The sequence below is a fragment of the Pogona vitticeps genome, chromosome 4, assembly GCF_051106095.1.
Source record: "Pogona vitticeps strain Pit_001003342236 chromosome 4, PviZW2.1, whole genome shotgun sequence".
NCBI lineage: Eukaryota > Metazoa > Chordata > Lepidosauria > Squamata > Agamidae > Pogona > Pogona vitticeps.
In genome coordinates this window covers 219745500-219767390 of record NC_135786.1, presented here as the reverse complement: position 1 = coordinate 219767390, position 21891 = coordinate 219745500, and the positions used below count along the sequence as shown (strand labels likewise).

At 39.2% G+C, this 21891-nt stretch overlaps 2 protein-coding genes across 10 annotated transcripts in view; one reads left to right on the top strand and one right to left on the bottom strand.

The window, feature by feature from the left end:
* Window positions 1–2001, top strand: part of SYBU (syntabulin) — a 56257-nt gene extending 54256 nt beyond the window's left edge. For all 9 annotated transcript variants that reach the window (XM_072999264.2, XM_078393681.1, XM_072999263.2 and 6 more), the window contains one exon: window positions 189–2001. In XM_072999264.2, coding sequence (XP_072855365.2) covers window positions 189–1284 — 1096 coding nt within the window. In that variant the 3' untranslated portion in view covers window positions 1285–2001. The remainder of the gene's footprint in view (window positions 1–188) is intronic.
* A 2126-nt stretch (window positions 2002–4127) lies between these two features.
* EBAG9 (estrogen receptor binding site associated antigen 9) lies at window positions 4128–21859 on the bottom strand. The gene is made up of 7 exons (XM_020783460.3): window positions 21719–21859; window positions 13533–13630; window positions 12585–12663; window positions 12298–12456; window positions 10399–10506; window positions 9470–9561; window positions 4128–4657 (listed from the first exon to the last, which is right to left on the bottom strand). Exons 2-7 carry the CDS (start codon window positions 13613–13615, stop codon window positions 4537–4539), a joined length of 642 nt encoding a protein of 213 aa, XP_020639119.1. The 5' UTR covers window positions 13616–13630; window positions 21719–21859; the 3' UTR covers window positions 4128–4536.
* Window positions 21860–21891: the final 32 nt, after the last annotated feature.

Genomic DNA, 21891 nt, shown 5'->3' with positions numbered 1-21891 from the left:
TTAATCCACAAGTTAACCTTATCTTGTCTAGAACAAACAAGAAACTGGGCCTTCCTGCGACCTGGTCAACTTGCCACAGTTCTTTTGCCTGGTTGAGAGGAGGATTTGCTCACCAGAATGAATGCTTTTATTTATTTATTTATTTATTTATTTTAAATTTGGTTGTTTTGTTTTTGTTTTTCTCTCAGAGAAACAGAAATCAAGGAATTGAAGTCTCAGCTGGCACGTATGAGGGAAGACTGGATTGAAGAAGAGTGTCATCGGGTGGAGGCCCAACTTGCCTTGAAGGAAGCAAGAAGAGAGATCCAACAACTCAAGCAGGTCATTGAAACTATGAAAAACAGCTTGGCTGAGAAAGACAAGGGGATTCAGAAGTATTTTGTGGACATAAACATCCAGAACAAGAAACTGGAGACTTTGCTTCAGAGTATGGAAATGGCCCAGAATGGTTCTTGTACTGAGGATCGGAGCTTAGAGTATGGGTGTGGATCTCCTGATAAATCCTTGACACTGAGTACAACCTATTCCAAAATGGCAGACAATGTCTTCACAGAGGACCACTCCTTGGAGGATATGGCAGACAGCGGTGTGCTGCTTAGCGATGACGTGGCTAATGGGAATGATATATTTGAAGAGACAGCAATTGCCTGCACGCCTGAACTCAGTTGCCCAACTTGCTCTACTGGAAGCCCCATGGATTTTGTTAAAGAACTAACAAATGCCAAAGAAGAGGATGACAACCGTAGTGTGGGAATGGAGCAAGCTATTCAGGCCGATGTATTGCTGTATAGTTCAGGCATGGAAGAGCTAATTCAGAACATATTCAAAACACAAGATGGCTGCCCCATCAGCCCATCTCCAACTTTGAAAGACTCAGATGCACCTTGCCCAGAGAACATCACAGACTTGCTTGTAGATTTGACTCCATGTGATCCAAATTCCGTTATCCTTTTATCCCCGATGGAATCAGTATGTGGGGCTGTCGATTCTAGACATTATGAAAATCGGGTCATGAAAGAACTGGATTTCATAGACTGTTCTGCTGACACGTTTGAGGGTGCAAGGAAGCCGTCAGAAGGGAGTGTTGGCAAAAGGTACTGGAGCAGCAACCTCTTTGTAGACCTTTTGGGTATAGCTGCCCCGATGGTGCCAACAGTAATGTGGATGCTCAGTACGCAGAGAGGTGGAATGGATCCGATCTACGGTTTCGGATCATTGCTTCGAGGCTGCTGCCTGATAGCCCTGAATTCCCTCCGCCGTGTACCCATCAACACCCGACCCTAGATGCAACTGTCCTGTACGAGTGTGCCAAGAGGCTGTATTTCGGTGGGTGTAGTGAGGCCATGAAAAAGATGGTGTCAGTATCGGTGGTGGCCCTGTCCATTTTGCTCTCAATGTTTGATTTGCACTATATTTAGTTGAAAAACATAATCATTGTTTGAAACTGAAGACGAAAAAGCTATTGGTGGCATGAAGACTTTGTTTCCACTATGTGTAAACATAAATGCATTTTAAAAAGCATGCTCAGCACTTCTTGTTCTGTTGTCAGATATATGAATTGTGATAACCAAATGTTTTCAGGTGTGAGGGGAAAGCTCATTCTTCCAAAGGCAGCTGACATAATCCTGGCATGTATTGTCTGTATGTGCTTTTTAGTGGCGCTTTAGTAATGTAATCACCCCTGCATTCCACTGATCCTGTGTACCAGGGGACCATAACCAAAAAAAAAACCCTAAGCATAAAAACGTGTTATTGTAGATGGGCAGGGGAGTCTTGAATCTTGTTATTAATCTTGTTTATAAATATGGCTGTGAATATATTTTATGAAATCTGTTTTAAGTCTTAAAGGAAGTCTTACTTGGAACATAATAGTGTCAATCAAGTGTGTGAAGGAATATTTTAAATGTATGGTGTACTAATTTATTTTTTTCCTTGCTAAATGATCTTTTAAGACAGAGAAAAAAACTTTATAATCACAAATTAAAGCATGTTGAAACTGAATCAGTGTCTTTGTTTTGGTTGAACTTGGCTAATCCTACCTCATGCATTGATCGGGTAACCTCCTTGGTAGACAGTAGGAATGATGTAGACGGAATATGTTGGCTTCAGCAAAGCCTTTGACAAATTATCCCCTGATATTCTGATTAGTGAGCTAACTAGATGTGGGCTGAACAGAATAACTTACTAGATGGATATGTAATTGGTTACAGAATCATACTCAGAAGGATTATGAATGGCCCTATGAGGAAAGACTGAAAGAACTGGGCATGTTTAGCTTTGCAGGGGAAAAAGAATTGAGGGGAAGTACGATAGTAGTTCTCAACTACTTGAAATGTCTTACAGAGGAAGGGCAGGATCTGTCAGAAGATAAATGCTACACATAAGAGCAATGACATGGACAAGCCATCCCAGCAAGGTTATTTCCAATTTATTCTGCATAATAAAGAAAATATATGGGCCAGGCCTGAAACATCCTAAGAGGCAACCCTTACTCTTGTTTCCAACCCAACACTGGCAGATCAAACAAAAAAGATTGTAGGGTCATGACATACTCCTAAGCCAGAACCCCTGAGAAAACACAGTCCATGAAAAACAGCTGCCTTTGACTTTGATTAATAGCCCAAGAATTGGTCAGTATGCTAAATTAAGATACTGAGTAATTCATCCCTGCCCTTGGGATGGCCTGCTTCAATCTGATCTATGACAACTCAATATTTCCATATTGACACTTCAAAGTTTAGGATGACTGGCATAGATTCAGTAATTCTCAAGTAACTAGGAAAGTTTGTTCACCCTTTCGTGTGCTTCGTGAGTGCAGTCACACCTGGTCCCAGACATCAGTTTGACTTTGCAAAGAACTGAAAGCCACTCTGGATGAAACATTTACTCTGGTGTTATAGAGATAGTAGACAATTGTGTATCACATGGGATTTGGACCTTAAGGCTAATGTCTTAATCACATTATCATGCACACAAGGGGAACTGCAGCTGTGTGGTAAAGTCCAGTTGCTCAACCTAGCAGATAATTTTAATATTTTTTGTTTTCATGATTTAATATTTTAATTGTATTTTAAACATATCGTTTAATTTAATATTTAACTTACTGTGTTTTTAACTTGCGTGAATTTTGATGTGAGCCACTTTGGGTCTCTTGTTGGGAGAAATGCAGCATATAAATGAAATAACTGCTACTAATAAAATAATAACTTGTCCTCCTCCCATAGCCACTTCTGTGATTTTCACTGCACATATAATTCATATAGGACACTGAACTAAAACCTGAATGTCAAGGTTGAAAGATAAGCATTATTGTGTTAAACTGCATCAGCGCAGCCTACATGCTAGGGGTTGCCATCTGAAAGCTCTGGGGTCTTTAATGAAAGCAAACCACAAGCAGTCATCTAATGCTTATCTATGGACAGTGCAAATTACCTCTAGTGCAGTCTGAACTTTTAAGTAGAGAATTGAAAGGTACCAAAAAGTCCATGACTTCAAGTGCACAAGAAATAAAGTCAGGAGTATTAAAGTAGGTAAGTTCTCCACACTCCTATGTTTCTGTGTTCAGCCATTGTGATCACTGCTGTTTTGGAATGTAAATGTTAGGAAATCAGGTCAGGTGAAAATGCCACTTAATTTTCTCACACAAAGCACAGATACACATGACTGGTGTTCAATTTTTTAAATTGAAATCCTGTTGTATATTTTATACCTGCAGAAGGAAGATGACCAGCATGGGGTGGTATCTAACAATTGAAAAAAAAAGTACTTATCCAACTCCCATGCAACTCCATTGCTTGGAAACGACGGGAGCTGCAGGAAGACATGCAGAGGTCTTTAATAACCAATAATCTCTACCAGAACTTTCCCTTTCTACAGTCTGCAGCTCCCACATGATGAAAGGGATTACCCAGGAGGTGAAAAAGGTGCAAGATAGAACTAGAAAGTTTTTTATCACCAATAATTGCCCCCTGCCAGTGATTTCATTGCCCTTCCACAGGCATATATCACACAACAGGATTCTGGCCAGTGCATGTTTTTGTCAGTTCCATCTCTTTCACTACAGTTTATAATGGGGCACTATGTATTGCACGAAAAGTAAATATGAGAAAAAGCAGAGCAGCAGCATATTCTTTAAAATTATTTAATTACACACCTTTCCAGTAATAAGCATAATAGACAATAGAGTAGATTGCTATCATTCAATTATTTACATCTTTTTTTCCCTTTAATGCCAAAACAGGCAGTTGAAGAGTTTATGCAGTAGCATCTCTTCTTGAAACAGGAGTGCACTGGGATAGGGCTTCTGCAGGAAACACTGTTCTTTCATGGTGGAACTTTGTGGGATGATGCTTTTGTTATTTGGGCTGCCCAGTTGAAGATATTGTATGGAAGAACTGTCTCTTCCAAGATGGCTTTTAAAATGAAGCTGTGAGCAGGAGTTCTAAAAATACTGAGATCAATACAAAATGATGCATGTGCCTTAGAAGCTCAATTTTCTCCTGTCTTGCGAGCATGATGAAACCCACACAAATGGCGTTAAGACAGCTTCACACCAATTTTACTCTGCTCTTTCTTCATTAACCGCTGTGCTTCTTTCTCCATCTTTTTCCGTTGTTGCTCAGCTGCTCTTTTTTCCCTTTCTGCTATTTTCTGCTGCCTGCAATTTCATAGAAGATAAAAAATTAAATAAGAAATCACATTCTTTTTTGAAAGATGTTTCTCAAATTTTTTTGTGTGTGAGAAACTGAAGAATTCACAGCAGAATCTCTCGTGTCATCTAGTGGCCAGTTCTGGTAATGCATGTGAAAACTTCATTTAGGGTTTTTTCCTTTTACTATATTCTCTCTCTCTCTCTCTCTCTCTCTCTCTCTCTCTCTGTGTGTGTGTGTGTGTGTGTGTGTGTGTGTGTGTGTCTGTGTCTGTGTCTGTGTCTGTGTCTGTGTCTGTGTCTGTATATATATATCTATATCTTCCTGACTTGTCTTGCTTTGGCTACTGTATTTTCAGAAAGTTGCCATTAGTTTCAGAGTATTGAGATTAGTTATGATAAAGTTTGCTGATGTCTGTCTTTCTTAAATTTGTAGCCCAAAAATACCTCAAAACTGAAGTCTGGGGAAAGCTGTTTATGTGAAGTACATTTGGATCTCAAAGAAGATATTGTGAAATAGATATTAATTGTAAAAGCTTTCTGACTGATTTCCATAAACAAGTGAACAATTCCATAGCTAAAAGCCTTAAACAATTTAAAGTCACAGCATAGATAAAGGATAAAAAGCATTTGATCATGAAATTAATTTACAATTATTCTTCAAGTAAATTATTGTAAGGGATAATTAAGCCATTGAAACAGTTGAGATGCCACTAAACGCATAAAGATGATATATTAAAAGCTGAATGTGATAGTCTTGATTTTTAGTTTACTAAATATTCAGAGGCCACCACAAAATTAACAATGTACAGTGAATACAGTACTAAAAATCTTCATGCGTCAGTACAGCCTATAAACTGTTATGGCTTGGTGAATACTATGCAACATTTTGGCAAATATATATATTAGGACAGAACGAAAGTCACAAAAACTTTTCTGCATTTTGACTGTATAAAAACAGAGGCGGAAAAAGGTTGCCCATCCCAGATTGGTGGACCTCAAATTCCAGCTTTCTCACTATTGACTGTGCTCGCTAAGGATGAAGGAAGTTGTAGTTTGACTACATCTGGAGGACTATACTTTGCCCACTCCTAATATAAAAATAAGCACCTTATTCCCACAAATACCCCATGCAAACTGAATGTGTCCATTAATAAAAACATGTTTAAAAAAACTCCAATGGACTGCCTATATACATCCGGGATGCAGTGGAAGACAGGAGGGCCTGGTGTGCTCTGTTCCATGGGGTCACGAAGAGTTGGACATGACTTAACGACTACACAACAACAAAATATACATCTTACCTTTAATACAATGACAAGCACAAATTCTCTTTCTAATTTTTTGTTGTTTAGTCATTTAGTCTTGTCTGACTCTTCGTGACCCCATGGACCAGAGCACGCCAGGCCCTCCTGTCTTCCACTGTCTCCCAGAGTTGGGTCAAATTCATGTTGGTTGCTTCAGTGACACTGTCCATCCAATTCATCCTCTGTCGTCCCCTTCTCTTCCTGCCTTCACACTTTCCTAACATCAGGGTCTTTTCCAGGGAGTCTTCTCTTCTCATGAGATGGCCAAAGTATTGGAGCCTCAGCTTCACGATCTGTCCTTCCAGTGAGCACTCAGGGTTGATTTCCTTTAGAATGGATAGGTTTGTTCTCCTTGCAGTCCAGGGGACTCTCAAGAGCCTCTTCCAGCACCACAATTCAAAATTAGTACCCAACAAATAAAGATGGTAAGGGGAAAGTTACTCACATAAATTTTGTAGAATAGTTATCCAGCTTCCCTCTGCTGATGAACAATGCAGGTGCTCCTGCTTTAATGCTACCTTTGACTATGTTGCCCACTAGTTTCTGGTTTCTATATGCAGAAAAATGTGGAGAATACACTCCGAACGACAGAGAGTGCACTCCAGTTCCAAATGCTACATACAGCTCCCTTTGTAGAGACACAACTAAGTTAGCAGACAGAAAAGTTTCAAAGGATGGCTGCTTATTTCTAATGGGTTTTTAAAAGAGGTAAATAACCAAGGATATGATCACCCACTGATAGTCTGTATCATTCTATTGTGTACACAGACCGGGTCTAGCTAACATGTGAATACATCTCAACAGCATCTTCAATTTAGCAACTATTACAAGCTCTAGTTATGTTTGATGGTCAGCAGCTTTACAAAGCTTATAAGCAACCAATCTGAAGTCGTGACGGAAGAAATGGATGAGAGGAAGGGGAGGCACTGTGTAAAGATTCCGTAGTACACAGAGTGACGTATGCATTAACTGCGTATCTGGGAAAATACCAAACCAACTATGGGCCTATGATGAAAAATAATCAATGCAGGTCCAATATTGAGCACTGTTTATAATACTATGCATTAGTAAACAAGAACACATCACTAAGATATTATGGGGTCTTGGAAATGTAAAAGTAGGTAAAAAAACTGATGAGGATTTTAAAAAATAAAATCAGTAGAAAAATTGTTTTAACATTTTATTTTTTTAATGGATCCCTGTTATTTTGATTATATAGTTAAAAATCCCATGAAATATCTAGCATTAATAGTAACAGTAACCATCAATAAACACAAAGATTTTTCTTTAATCAGGGATCTTCATAGCCATCTCAATTGCATACTGAGCCCTCTGCTGGAAATGCCAAGGCATTGCATCATGGGTTCAAAATTTCTAGTGTATGATACCAATTTGCACAGTTCTACATTAAAATGAACAAGCAAACTCATTTTAAAAAAACTGTAACTTATTTCAACTACTTTAACAATGCATAAGTATTAAGCCTGCAATTCACTCCTCCCTGCTTTTCTCAGTGTAAGTCCCAAGTAACTGAATGGCCTTACCTCTCAAGCAGACAGGCATTTGACTGGAGAAATTTATCCTACATGTTTCCTTTGTAACACTGTACCCCCACCACTGCCAAGAAGCTCTCTTGACCCCATCTGATGGTGAACATCAGTCAAAAACAAAACAAAATAAAACAAAAAACAAAAAAAAACCCAGTGTGGTTTGGTGGTTAGTGCAGGGTTTACTCTGAAAGATCTGGTTTCAATTTCCAGCCAGTTATGACTTCCCCTCTGAGCCTAATTTACATCACAAATGAGTAAAGGAGGTGACCACTTACATCTGAGATTCTTGAAGCAAGAATAAGATCATGAGAAGACCACCATCACCCACCATAATAATCAGAAGGCTACCATCATCTTAGCATCATCAGGCAAGGCAAATGCTTAGACAAGAGAGCACCATAAGAGCAGAGATGACTTACAATGCCAATTAACAGACTTTCAGACTTGCACGGCAAATGTAGCACATTAATGTCAAATCTGGCAGACAATATATCAGATCTATGTTCTGCAGCCGAGAATAAGTCTTTGAAAGGGTTTCTATGCTATCAATGTCAATGGAAAACTGGCAGCACCAGAATCAGTTTCTTACTAGCAACCTGGACTGTCATAAAAAAGGTAAACACAACTGAGTATTTGGCTTCCATCTCTTAATTGCCAGTTCCATGTGGAAGGATTAACTGAACACTGTGCATCCGTGTGGATAAGAACTCATCTGCCCTTTTCTGTATTCCCAGCTTCTGCTCGATACAGTTCAGTCTTTATTCCTTGCATCCTTGTACTGATTACTCATAATAGTAAGCTACAGGGAAGTTTAATTATAAAGCTCTGTAGCTCAAGATAGAGGTGGGTGGGAGATCTCAATACTCTAGTGCCTGGCCCAAACCAATTTTCATTTGTTTTATTTAGTCACACTGATTATTTTAAAATTTTCACTTTAAACAACTTTCCCCTGTTTTTAAAATCAAGGCTGTAAGTGACTAACAAACGCGCATGCAGAGGCATGCACATACTATAAGATGGACAAATTAAAAGCAGAACCAAGAAAGTAGTGCAAACACAGCAGCTGAAAGTCAATCAAATGTTCAGAGGAATAAAAATGTTTCAGACTTGCATTTAAAACTAATTAGGCTAGGTGCCAAGTGAGCAGCCCCAAGGAGAGCATTCCATAATTAAATTTGCAGAAGTCTGTGGGTATTTTAAACGGAAATATTTTATGGTTATGATTCCAGCATCAATTTTATTGTTTCCTTATTCCCATAATTCTGTTACAAGAATAATTAGGTGAGCATCAGTCTTGCATACTCCTGCTTCCACCCAATGTAGGTCTGAGGGGATTGAATAACATTCCTTCTGGTTTTGACTAACTACAATTTAGCCTTATATCCACATCTGGACAAGGTGTGCTTATTCTTAACTAAAATTTACTGTGACAAAATTTGGTTTACGTAGTTTTAATAAACTGAAAGAAATCCTTCCAGTCTTCCCACCTACTTGAAGAAAATGCTTGCAATTGAGAGGAATGGAGGATGTTTTATGCTAAGTCTTATTTAAGCTTGCTGTCGCAATCTTTTCATTATATTCAAATGGCGGCAAATCCTATCTAAAGCCATGCTTGCCAGCTGACAAATTCTTTTAAAACAGCCAGTTACAGGGATGTGTAAAGTTACCTAAAGGAAATCAACCCTGAGTGCTCACTGGAACGACAGATCCTGAAGCTGAGGTTCCAATACTTTGGCCATCTCATGAGAAAGATTCCATGGACAAGACCCTGATGTTGGGAAAATGTGAAGGCAAGAGGAGAAGGGACGACATAGGATGAGATGGTTGGACAGTGTCATCAAAGCGACCAACATGAATTTGACCCAACTTTGGAAGGCAGTGGAAGACAGGAGGGCCTGGCGTGCTTTGGTCCATGGGGTCACGAAGAGTCGGACACGACTAAACGACTAAACAACAAAAGTTACCTCAGAACTTCTTCTGCTTGCCAGGCGGCATCTTCCTCTTCTTCCCAAGCATTTCTATTTTCTTGCCAAGTCTCCAAGTCTCCCAATTCCGGCTGAAAGCAGAAAAGATTTCAATCTACAAACAGCCACTTGAAACATTTGCTCAAGCTAAATATATATATATCAATCCATATTAAGTGTTCATTACCCTGTTGGTAGCAATTAAATCTCTCTTTCAGGCAAATTTGACTCTAAACTTCTATCTCTACCTACCTCTGGGGGAAAAAAACATATGGAAAACAGGTGTAGAAAAGCTTAATCAACAGAAACACCTTCAAGAACCCCTTCCATGTGCATATACAACTTCTTTTGCATTCTTGCACTCATAAACTATACTCTAAAGAAACTAATGTCCTCTCTTTGTGAACATCTTCCCCTCCAAGTCTGCAGTGGTTAACTGGTCAACCAAATAATCACAGGTGTCTCAGTCACTTCTCAGTTTTTGTATGCACTGTGAAAGCAAAGGGAAAATGTGCTGAATGAATCTAGTGTACAATGAGTAGGAAGTTGTTGATGACAAACTGGACAAACTGATATTGTTACTGAGGGAACTGGGCTAAATACAATGCTATACAGAAACATTAACAAGAAAGGAAGCCATGCTGGAAATCTTTCTACAGGGAGACACCGAAGTGCCTTTCCACTTGAAAGAGTGAAGAAATGCAACCATTTTGCCTATCTGCCATTGGCAAAAATTATTAGAGACACCTTTACATATCATTAATTTTTCACTTGTTCACATTTTCAGACTAGACTCTTTAAAATGAAAATTCAAACGCAGTCTAGGCCAAGAGACCAGATATCTCAAAATTATCAAAAAAATATTGTAACAGTTTATTCACCAAAAGGACACAGAAATGGAAAGTGGTCAATATGAAGAAGATACTTACAGATTGATGAATAAAAGGGACATCTTGTGAAGCTGCTAATCTACTAGAAAACCCTGCACTGCCATCTTGGTTCCCAAAATTCAAGGGTTCACGTTTTTTAATAATAATCTGACAAAAAAATGGAAGAGAAAACAAGTTATAAGGAACACTACCATAATTTACAGAATGAATTGGCAATTGGTCATTTACTTGGTTTACAATAACTGGTGCCTCTGCCCATGAAGTATTTGACAACCTCTTTACAATAGCTTTGACTCACACTTGCACATCTCCACTTATACTTCCAATACAACATCTTGCTTCAGATGCAACAGAAAGTCATCGTTTCCCTCTAGATGCAAAACCATCGAACTTATATGTCTCCTCTCCACATCTTTTTGTGTCTGTAAGCAGAAGCAATTGCTTCCAACTATTAATAATAGTTCCCCAATACATCTGAAGAGGGAAAACAGTGTTTTGCTAAGCTTAAAGTAGACCAGGATTGAATATAGTTGCTGAGCTTAATATGCCTCAAATAAGTAGAGTTTAAACAAATCAGTTTCCAAAGTTTAGATATACTAAAGGATTGTAGTTATTTAGAACTATGAAGATGCTTCCTGATCTGCTCTTTGCATCCTCAAGAGAGATGGCCGGGGGGCGGGGCTACCACTTGACTCCAAAACTTAACATGAGATAATTCATTTTTGAACAAGGTCAATGTTATTCTGCAATACTGAGTCATACTATACCCTCTTGATGTATTAGCTAATGATGGGAAAATATATCCTTATGTATTTCTCTTGGACATGCTTTCTGACAATTGTAGCATCTCATTCACAATGACAGTCTACCTGTGCTAGCAGAAAACACTGTACTCATACTGGGATGCAAAACAGTTTGGCAACATAATTATATACAGCAGGTTATGTCTCACTGAATGGAATGACATGGGGTTTCAGCACAAGTGCAACTATCAAAAGAAGGGTAACATATCAATCTGTGTACATCTCAAATGGCAGTACAGTGGTGCCTCGCATTACGATCGCTTCGTTTAACAACAAAATCGCATTATGTTGAACTTTTTGCGATCGCAAAATGATGTTTCCTATGGAGGAATTTCGCTTTGCGATGATCGGTTCCCTGCTTCGGGAACCGATTCTTCGCAAAACGACGATTTTCCAACAGCTGATCGGCAGTTACAAAATGGCCGCCAGGTGAATAAAATGGCTCCCTGCTGTGTTTAGGGACGGATTCCTCGCAAGACAGGCAGCAAAATGGCCGCCCTATGGAGGATCTTTGCTGGACGGTGAGTTTTAAGCCCATCGGAACGCATTAAACAGGTTTTAATGCATTTTTATGGGCTTTTTAATTTCGCTTTACGATGTTTTCGTTCTACAGCGATTTCGCTGGAATGAATTAACATCGTAATGCGAGGCACCACTGTACTTCATTCAATCTATACAACCTACGTTCACAGAGTAACTATATATTCAAGTAAAGATTTTTACTCAAGGTATGGCTGTTAAATTTTTATAACTTTTTTTTTAAAAAAGACAAACTTTATCTTACAACACTAACATTTCCCTTGATATCTCAATATTGATCCTTACAAGAAGAGGCAAGAAATCATCTAAATATGCACCGTAAGAAAAGGAAAGGAAAACTCTTTTTTGCAGCAACCTAACTTTGACTTTAGAAGCAGTCAGCTGTCTGTGCTTCTAAGTGTGAAGCAACAAGTCAGTCAATGAGCATAATGACATAACACAGGTATCCCTCTTCTGGATTGTCTCATTATAGAAGGCAACTGTACAACCAGTAGAGCTGACTGCATGTAGAAGCCACTTTTGAGCAATTAAGACACTATTACTGCTTAATCATAATGACCACTTCATAAGATTTCATAGAACACTGAAAACTTACTTTCTGTGTTTTCCGTATTGTTGGTGTCATGTCCTTAAAGTAGTCAGGCTCCATTTCCTCCAAACCATTTTGCTGATTGGCCACAGTGCCATTACCACCTTCAATCTTCACACTGGTGGGTGCATCTTCATCCCACGAAGTCCAATCTTCTACTTCTGGCTAAAGAGCAAGTAAAACCTCAGCTGATAACTTGCAAACTGGCATTTGTCACTGATAGTCTGTAGTACACTGTGACATCTGGCAGATTACTGTGTAAACACTGGCATCCTGGACATTAAAGATATTACCTGTTTAGGAACTGAAGAATAATCCACAGTAGTTGGTAAAGTTATTTGGTCTCCACTAAGTTTTCGCCCCCTTCCAGTCCTAAAAAAGAAATGCAGTGGTTTTCCTGAAACCATGACTACTACATAAAACTAAGTAAGTTGATTCAAATGATTGTTAAAAGCTAAATGGAAATTTAGCAAATACAGAAGGGCCAGTACCACTGGTATAAAATACTAGAATAAATTCTGGTTCCAAGAATATAAAGAAGGGAAGATTTGCAGTTACTTTTGAACAATTCTTGATCTAACTCACAGCTGTCACTACTTCCACTACCTGTGCAGTGAAATCCTGATTTGCATACATATTTCTCACTAGAGATACATTTCCTTTATAAACTGGTGCTAGAAAGACTACTAGAATCAACAGTTAGCAAACTGTCCAGATGAATAGAAATAATACCTAATATAGAGTAATTTTTATACTGTATGTCATAGTACATCATATAGATCATATAGACCTCCGGGTAGAGTGGGTGGCATATAAATTAAATAAATAATAAATAATAATAATAATTGTTATAGTGGTAAACAAAAAAAGGAGAAAACCTATACGGTAAATGTACTTTTTACAGAGCTTCTAATATTCTTTACATATGTTTCAGTGAAAACACCTTATCTTCTCTAAGATAACTTCATGCTAACAGAAAAATGTTAAGTAGCATCTGATTTAACTCAACTCCATATAAACCATTTTATTGAAAATGCAAAAGCTGCTTTAAAATCAGAAACTATCTAATCAAGGAGCATATTCAGATTGTTAGTATTATAAAAACGATTTATAAAGAGCAATAAAAAGAACTAACACCTTTGGAATAAAATATTTACTTCTGTACAAAGTAAGACAAAATGTGCTTCTTCAAGAGAAAAGTTCCAACTGAACCTAAGTCACTTGCAAGGTTTGCTATTTACCTGCATATTAATCGTTTAAAAAAAGAGAGTACTGCTACCAAGCATGTACAGATTTTAAACAGACGGAACTGTGTAATGGCCATGATGAAAATCTTTATCTGCAAGAACAAAAAAACATAATTACACATATAATGTATGCTTACCACAGTATGATACCTTTATTGTTTTCTTGATGAACAAGAATGTCACCACATCTACATAAATGATTAAACTCTATAGGACAGGTAGGGAAAATGTGATCCTCCAGATATTGTTGGATTGCAACTCAATTAGTGGCTATGATGACTAGGGCTGATGTGATTTACCAACAACATCTGGAGAGTTGCATTCAGCAACTCTGTCTGATATATAGGCCTAGCTTCAAAGCATTCATATACATACTTGGACACCAAGGAAGGTGAGAATAAATGAGTTAACGTATTCTTGCTCCTTTGACAGCAACTGACAGTGCAAGTCTCCAAGCCAAGGCAGGTAAACCCAAACAACATACAGTGGTGCCTTGCTTAACGGCACCCCATTTAACGATGAATCCGCATAGCAATGAAGATTTTGCGATCGCTTTTGCGACTGCATTGCGATGTTCACTATGGGGAAATATCGCTTTGCGATTTTTCCCCATACGCCCCATTTTCGCGCAGCTGATCGGTGGGGCTTTGGGATGATCGCAGGGAAGCACTTCCCCCCATCATCCCGAAGCCCCACCGATCAGCTGGGTGAAAATGCAGGCTTCAGGATGATGGGGGGGAAGCGCTTTCCCCCATCATCTCGAAGCCCTGCCGATCAGCTGGGTGAATATGCAGGCTTCGGGATGATCGGGGAAAGCGCTTCCCCCATCATCCTGAAGCCCCACCGATCAACTGGGCGAAAACGAGGCGTTTGCAATGATCGTGCGGAAGCGATCATTGCAAATGCCCCGTTTTCGCACAGCTGATCGGTGGTTCCAAAATGGCCGCCGGGTAAATAAAATGGCCGCCCACAGTGTTTTCGCATCCTTTCCTCGCTTACTGGGCAGCGAAAATGGCAGCCAGATGGAGGATTTTCGCTTAAAGGTGAGTTTTTTCCCCATAGGAACACATTAAACGTGTTTTAATGCGTTCCTATAGGCTTTTTTTGCCCCGCATAGTGACGAATCCATATAGCGACGATTTTTTCGGAACGGATTATCGTCGCTATGCGGGGCACCACTGTAATCATCTTGTTTGCAAAGGCCCCAACCAGGAATAATGATGGTATGTGCTTTTTTAAAGCATCCTCAACTGAATTTTGTCAAAAGCTTATAGAATCAACAGACATCCAACATAAAGTTCTATTGCTCTGGATCAGTCTAATAACTTCCAACCTGCTTGATAAACCAGGCAACCAGGAAATGCATGCAGACAGTTGAGCAGGATACCTGTATGCATTTCCTGGAAAAGGGAAGAATCAGTCTATTTGGTGCCAGCAACCTGCTTAGATGCTGTACTACCTTTGGAGAAAAGACAGCCCATTACTCTACCACCAGCACAAGAATACAGAAAGTTCAGGAAGGAGAGATGGCTCATTATCTCCCTCCTCTGTCATGGTAGAAGGCATTTACCTATGAGCTTGCTATTAACCTAACATGTCTTTCCATACTAGTTATAGAGAACAAGACTTTGCTTCCTCAGCAGCCAGCATAAAACAGGGAGGCTACAAAAAATATAATTAAATAAACTGCAGATAGCAACTTTAATTGACCGCTTTACGAGATGGAACAAAAAGCAAAAGCTTCAATAAAGTTTAGAAGGCCATGAACATGCACTGGGGAGGCTGGGTTCCCCCAGCTGAATTTGTTTTAGTGGATCACGCAATAAACAGCCAAGAGAGCAAAGGAAATTGCCAATGTAAAATTGTTAGTATCTTGTTAAGAAGGCTCTAATGTAGCCATTCAGATTTGCAGGAGGCACTGCTACTATACAGCTATTTTAACAAACTCCAAACAAGGGCTGGCTGGCAATTTCATCTTTGCTTACCTTCTATTCCTTTGGTCTCCAGCTGCTCTAGTGCACCAGCAGTGGCACCAAGCCTTTAAGCATTAATAAATAAATGCTTTGGAGAAAAAAGGGGTGCTAAGTTGAGGGGGACTGATACCTCAGTGTGTGTCCCCTTTGCTTTCTCTCTCCTCACCTTAAGTGAGGAAGCTGGGGGAAACAGCTTCTGGTTGCCCATTGCATTGGCTCAAGCAATCACACCATTTGAACCAATGTGAATGTGTTTGATTCTAAAAAGTAGAAGCCCCAACAGCAGATGGGAAAAGTACAGATTAGAGGGGGGAAATCGTGCTGATTCACATTGACTTGTATATCATGTAGTCAACAGAAAATAATGGGAATCACACTATCCTTATCCAGAGGATTTCCCACATTATTCATTGATGTAGTCACACCCTTATTCTGAAAAGTCACTCCCTAAGAGGTGCAATCAAATTTGGGTAAAGAGAAATTAAATCAACAGACTATTAGTACCACTAACTAGAATGTTCTCAATACAACCTGAAAAATGTATCTCTGATTTGGAAGTAAATTATGGTTTGTGGTAACTATGGTTTGCTTGACTAGGTTTTTTTCAGCAAGCAAACCAAGGGGGAAGAAAACCATTGCCCACAAAGGAAGGACAGATAAAAGAGCATGTGAACCCATGAGGCATTTTAAAGACTAAACCATGAATTGGCCTTAATATCTGTACTATGCCTAGTTAAAAGTGATATCCATTGGCCCTAAAATACAATGTACATTACTCATTCTCTACTGTGTACAAAATAATTATCATTGTTCTATTCTGGACTGGCACCCTGACCTTCAGTTCTTTGCTTGAAAAGAAGTCTTACCCAGACATTACAAAAGGAGGCTTATAAGTCTGGTGATGGTAGAAATTTAAATTTTGCAAGGGCTTGATATTTCCATACAATTAGATAATGAATTATATAATCTGTTCTAAACTGTTTTGAACTCTTTAGGTTGGTTTAAATTGGTTTTTTTGTTTAACGTTGATCAGTTCCCTGCTTCAGGAACAGATTTTTGCTTTATGATCGTTGGGTTTCAAAATGGCCACCGGCTGAAGAAAATGCCCCCCCGCTGTTTTCTAGGATGGATTCCTTGCTTTACAGGCACTGAAAATGGCCGCCATATGGAGGATCTTCACTGGATGAGCAGGTATTCAGCTCATTGGAACACACTGAACGGTTTTCAATGTGTTTCAATGGGTTTTTTATTTCGTTTGATGATGTTTTCGCTCTACAGCGATTTTGCTGGAATGAATTAACATCGTCAAGCGAGGCACCACTGTATTTGTTTTGTTTTTACAAAGTGCGAGCAGATAATAAGAATGCAAACCCTGGTTGAAATACTGCTGCTTTGCTACAAAGAAGGAGCAACATTTGGTTTGTTCCTAGCCAAAATTAAAGAGTCTCTGATGGGATTCCCAAGTGCATATCAAGGTACTGGGGGCACACACAAATTTATTTATTGGACTTATATACCGCCCCATAGCACTACAAGCACTCTCCGGGCGGTTTACAATTTTTAATTATACAGGCTACACATTGCCCCCCCAGCAAGCTGGGTACTCATTTTACCGACCTCGGAAGGATGGAAGGCTGAGTCAACCTTGAGCCAGCTACCTGGGATTTGAACCCCAGGTTGTGAGCACAGTTTTAGCTGCAGTACAGCGTTTTAACCACTGCGCCACGAGGCGCACGTATCTCCTGAGAATCCAAGTGGTGGCTTTCTAAATGTCAGCTAGGAATGAACTGAATGTTACATATTTTGTGTAACAATGCAACAGAATTTCAGCTTCTGTCAATTAGAAATAAGCTTACTGAATGTATCTACTCAGTAAAAATAAACATTTTTGTATGACTAAGTTTGACATAATTAAGTACTGTGAAATAAGCTTAGAAAATATCCTTGTTTGTACACTGTCAGAAACTTTGGGATGTTTCTAGTTTTTGTTAGTAGCTAATATATTTCTTCCTTTAAATTGATATGGTGCTGAAGCAAAGACATTTTAAGTTTCATGAATGATGACTAAAATTGTTTTGAATGGCAAGATACATTCAAATACCTTAGTAAATCTCTGAATTGTATTTTTAAAGTGTTATCTACATGAATCAATAGTTACTTGTAGCATTCACCTGCTCATGAATATTTATGTTGATATTTGCATGCATCAATAGGAGATGGTGGGGGCAAAGTTAAGAGGAGTTTGGAAGAAAAGAGTTGAGAGTTAACAACATTGACCGGACTTTTATCACTTGCAACAATAAACAATTTCTGCTTGGTTTTTAAATGATACGTTCCCCGGACCTTTGTCATTAATAGTGAACAAAGTTGATGTAATCAACTGGTAGCAGCTGAACGACACGTAGCGTGCACCTTTGCTTGGCGAAACAAGCAAGGGCCATGCGGGAATGTGACATTACTATTAAGGTTACTTTGGTCCATTGATCTATTGAGTTCTGGTGTTTCTGAATGGTTAGTGCTTATATTTTAATCACAGTCATAGACCAACAAAAATTGCCCTTGAACTGGCTTCCATGTTTAGAAATACAGCAGCAATAGTAGAGTTAAGGACACTCAGCATATGTAGTTTTAATGTGTAGTCACATACTAAACATGAACAAAACTGTCTATATACCCTCAATATGCATTCCCACATCACTTCCCATGCTTATCTCTTTGTCTTTTCAGTTACCTCTCAGAAAACTGCAGAAAAAATGTGGAGATGAAGCATTTAAATAAAATGCGGAAACCTAAAATTCAATTATAAGGCATTCCTCTACCCTTTATAATACAGTGAAATAAGTAGTGTCAGATAAGCTACACTATTATCTAAAACTAGCCTGATAAAGCCCTGAAATATTAGTGGCATGAGAACTCATAAATACCCATGTCAATGGCACAGAGGGAGCCTGAAATGAAAAATCAGATACTCCAACTTTCACTGCCTGAGAGGAATTCTTACTTACTAAAGGTTATCAAGTGAGTGAATATTTAGAAACCTGATTTAAAGACTTTCTTCATGGATGTTATATATGCAAGCCTTAACATTTTAAGTCAACATTTACTAGCATAAAACTGTTTCTAACTATATATAAACCATTCCACTAATGTACTGCATAATATTTTTGTTCTAATAGGCCCACCATCAAAGGCTGACTCATGCTAGGCAATTCAACTATTAACTACCTCTCCTACACTCCCCACTCTTTTAAACATCACAAGTATGACACTATTCCGGCTCTTCTTGTGAGTTTCTTATAGTTCAAAACTGACAGTACATATTACTTTCATAATGCTGTCAATTGTCCGTACACTTCTTTTCCTGTGTAACACTAAGTCTCTGATTTTAGACACGAGGGGGTGACATCTTTCACAGTACAGTACTTATTTCTTCCTAGATCTGCATGGATGGCACCATGCCATTCCACTGATTATGCCACCATGAAATTCAACAATGCAGGGACAGAACAGAGTGTTTCCATTTTAAAACTGCCATCTTCTCCTTTTAACAAGTTACATAATGTATTTACAAGTTTACTGCTTCTGAGACCCTTTGGGGAGTGCTAATCTATATACTCAATTAAGGTTGATTTGTTTAAAAAGTTTAATTGGGATTCATTCTGCATTTGAAAGCTTCTCCCTTTCAACTTTCTGAAGTCCATATAAATCCATGTATGTCTATGAATATGTATTAAGTTATTAATCACTTATAATAATAAATCATATTTTGCTTTTATATTAAGTTCTGATTATAAATATTAACATGGCTGTTTTCACATTTCTACATACTTAAACCATATTTCAGTTTTACAGTAAATATTCATATGGCTGTTTTCTGTTGTAGCCACAAAACACAGGGCAATCTTAAAATTTAGTAAGATGCTAAGTCCAGTATGGTCTCCCAGAAGGAGAGCAAAAGTGCTATGACTCTGTGCCCAGCTCTAGAAACTGAGCTCCATGCCAAATAGTGTTCTATTTTTAAAGTGTCGTACAAGTTCTTCTGCTGAGATTCATCACTGCAAAGCAAACACACAATTTATGAAAAATAATGGATTCTTATCATAAAATGACTATTCATATGGACTGAACTCATAAAATTACTATTCAACATACAGCAAACAGGATCTATGACGCTAATATGCCTTAACTGCTGCTTTAGAGAACAGCCATGTTCTCTACATGTTGCTGTAAGTGTATGAGTGAAATGCACAAACTACAAAATTTCATTTTAAACATGTATGTTTGAGTTCATTTATTTAAATCTCAAATTCAGATCTAAAAATCTACCTATGTGAAGCAACATGATCTGAATTGGATTTGAAACAATAAAAAGAGAAGAATATTTGATAACTAGAATTATAAGACTAATACTTGAGGGGCGAATTCCTAAAGTTGTAATTCTGTTTAAGTAAACTAAACTCCACTGAATCCAGTGGAACCTTCCTTCTAAGTAAAAGTGCATAGGACTTGGCTGTAAACAACATTTATTTATTTTGCAACATTGCAGTTAAGATTCTAATGTCTGTGATGACTTGATCTGAAAGCCCATTTCATAGCAGAACTTTTATTAAAATATAGTATAGCAGTACTACTATAATATAGATGGGAGAAAGGTAAAGGCATCTGGAGCAGACTGTAAAGGCTGGCTTATTAGAAACTAGGCCAGTACATTTGTGGTGATGTTGAATCAATATCATCACCAGCTACTGCAAGCTGGACTTGTCCACAGTATGATCTAACAAGTGGCAAAGTTTACAGCCAAGAAACTTTTTCTCCAAATATGAAAAGCACATAAGCTAGCTATATAAATGATTCCCAAAGCAGTATCTACTGCCCATCAAGTCTTAAACTCTGTGGGCCTAGAAACAAGCTTTGTACAGTATCCATCAGCTGGCTTACCCTGGACGTTTTCTTCAAGGCATCTACAATAACAACAGCAATGTACTGTCTAATCAAATGTGACTTATAGCAACCCACCACCACGGCTTTCTAGGCAAAAAATACTCAGAAGTGGTTTACATTCCCTGCTTTAGGTGTGACTCTAGGACTGTTCAGCTTGCCCAAGGCTAACCATGAGGAACAAACCAAAGTGGAGATTCAAACTCCTGACCAGTGTTCCTGACTAATATTGTAGCCCTAAATTGTAGTACAGTATGTGAATTGTAATGATTGAATCCATACACCATAAGGACATTTAAGGAAAATCCGTTTCCCTGAAAATAAGACCTAATCTGAAAATAAGACCTAGTATGACTTTTCAGGATGCTCGTAATATAAGCCCTACCCCCAAAATAAGCCCTAGTTAAGTGAAGCCCGCCTTCCACCATTGTGCAGCAACCAGAAGAAGATGACATGACTGTATTTGAATGAATGTAGATTGTTGTACATGAAAAAAATAAAAATAAAACATCCCCTGAAAATCAGCGCTAATGCGTTTTTGGAGCAAAAATTAATATAAGATCCTGTCTTATTTGGGGGGAAACACAGTACATGGCTACAATCAAGTGTCACTATCAAAGTGCACCTCAGGAGGGTCTGATCTGAGGCAACAAACAGAGAAGAAAACGGCCAAACTGTTGAGTATTCAACAGAGACGTGGCACATCCAGTTTCTTAACCACAAAGAGCTGTGAAACTCACTAAATGACCCTGGGCCAGTTGCAGGCTCTCTTTCGGTCTGACCTACATTTTATTTGAGGTTAACATGTGGATGAGCAGAGCCAGACATACCTACCATACCCTAACTGGATAAGAAATATAGATAATAATACAAGCATCATCAAGAATTACTAAGAGTGGTTGCAAGTGCTTAGTTCCGGGTGGCTCCCCGTTCTCCTCCAACTCATCGACCAACACCTATTACTACAACCACAACAACCCTGTGAGGCAGGCCGACGCTATGCCATTGACCGAGGGCCAAAGATGAGGAGGAAGCAACGGGGCTCAGCGCTGCTCAGAGGTGGGACAGAAGCGAGCACAGAGGGACACTCAGAAAGGCCGCCAATGGAGAGGAGCGCGGAGCCCTGGCTGGCCACCCAACGGGTCTCCTCACGAGGAGGAGGAAGACCCGCCTCAGCCTTTTCCCACCCCCCCACCCCCAGGGCACCCAGGGAAAGGCTCCCAAGCTCCGCTCCGTCTCCCGGACCAGCCGCGCCTCTCTCGCGCTCACCTGGTCTCGGGCGGAGCGGGGTGAAAGCGACGCGGCCCAAGCCGAGGGGGAGCCGCTTCCCTCGGCGACGGCGAGCTCCCTTCATTCGAAGGCGGACGGGGCCTCCGGCTCCCCCGTTCCCGTGGCCTCTGCCATAGCTTCTTCCCTCATAGGCCCTCGTCAGCTCCACCTTG

Coding starts and splice junctions, on each gene's coding strand:
- EBAG9 (XM_020783460.3), bottom strand. CDS start 13,615: ATGGCCATTACACAGTTCCGTCTGTTTAAAATCTGTACATGCTTGGTA. Junction 9,562..10,398: donor TCCCTTTTATTCATCAATCT/GTAAGTATCTTC, acceptor TTCTGCTTTCAG/CCGGAATTGGGAGACTTGGA. Junction 4,658..9,469: donor CAAGCAGAAGAAGTTCTGAG/GTAACTTTTGTT, acceptor ATGAAATTGCAG/GCAGCAGAAAATAGCAGAAA.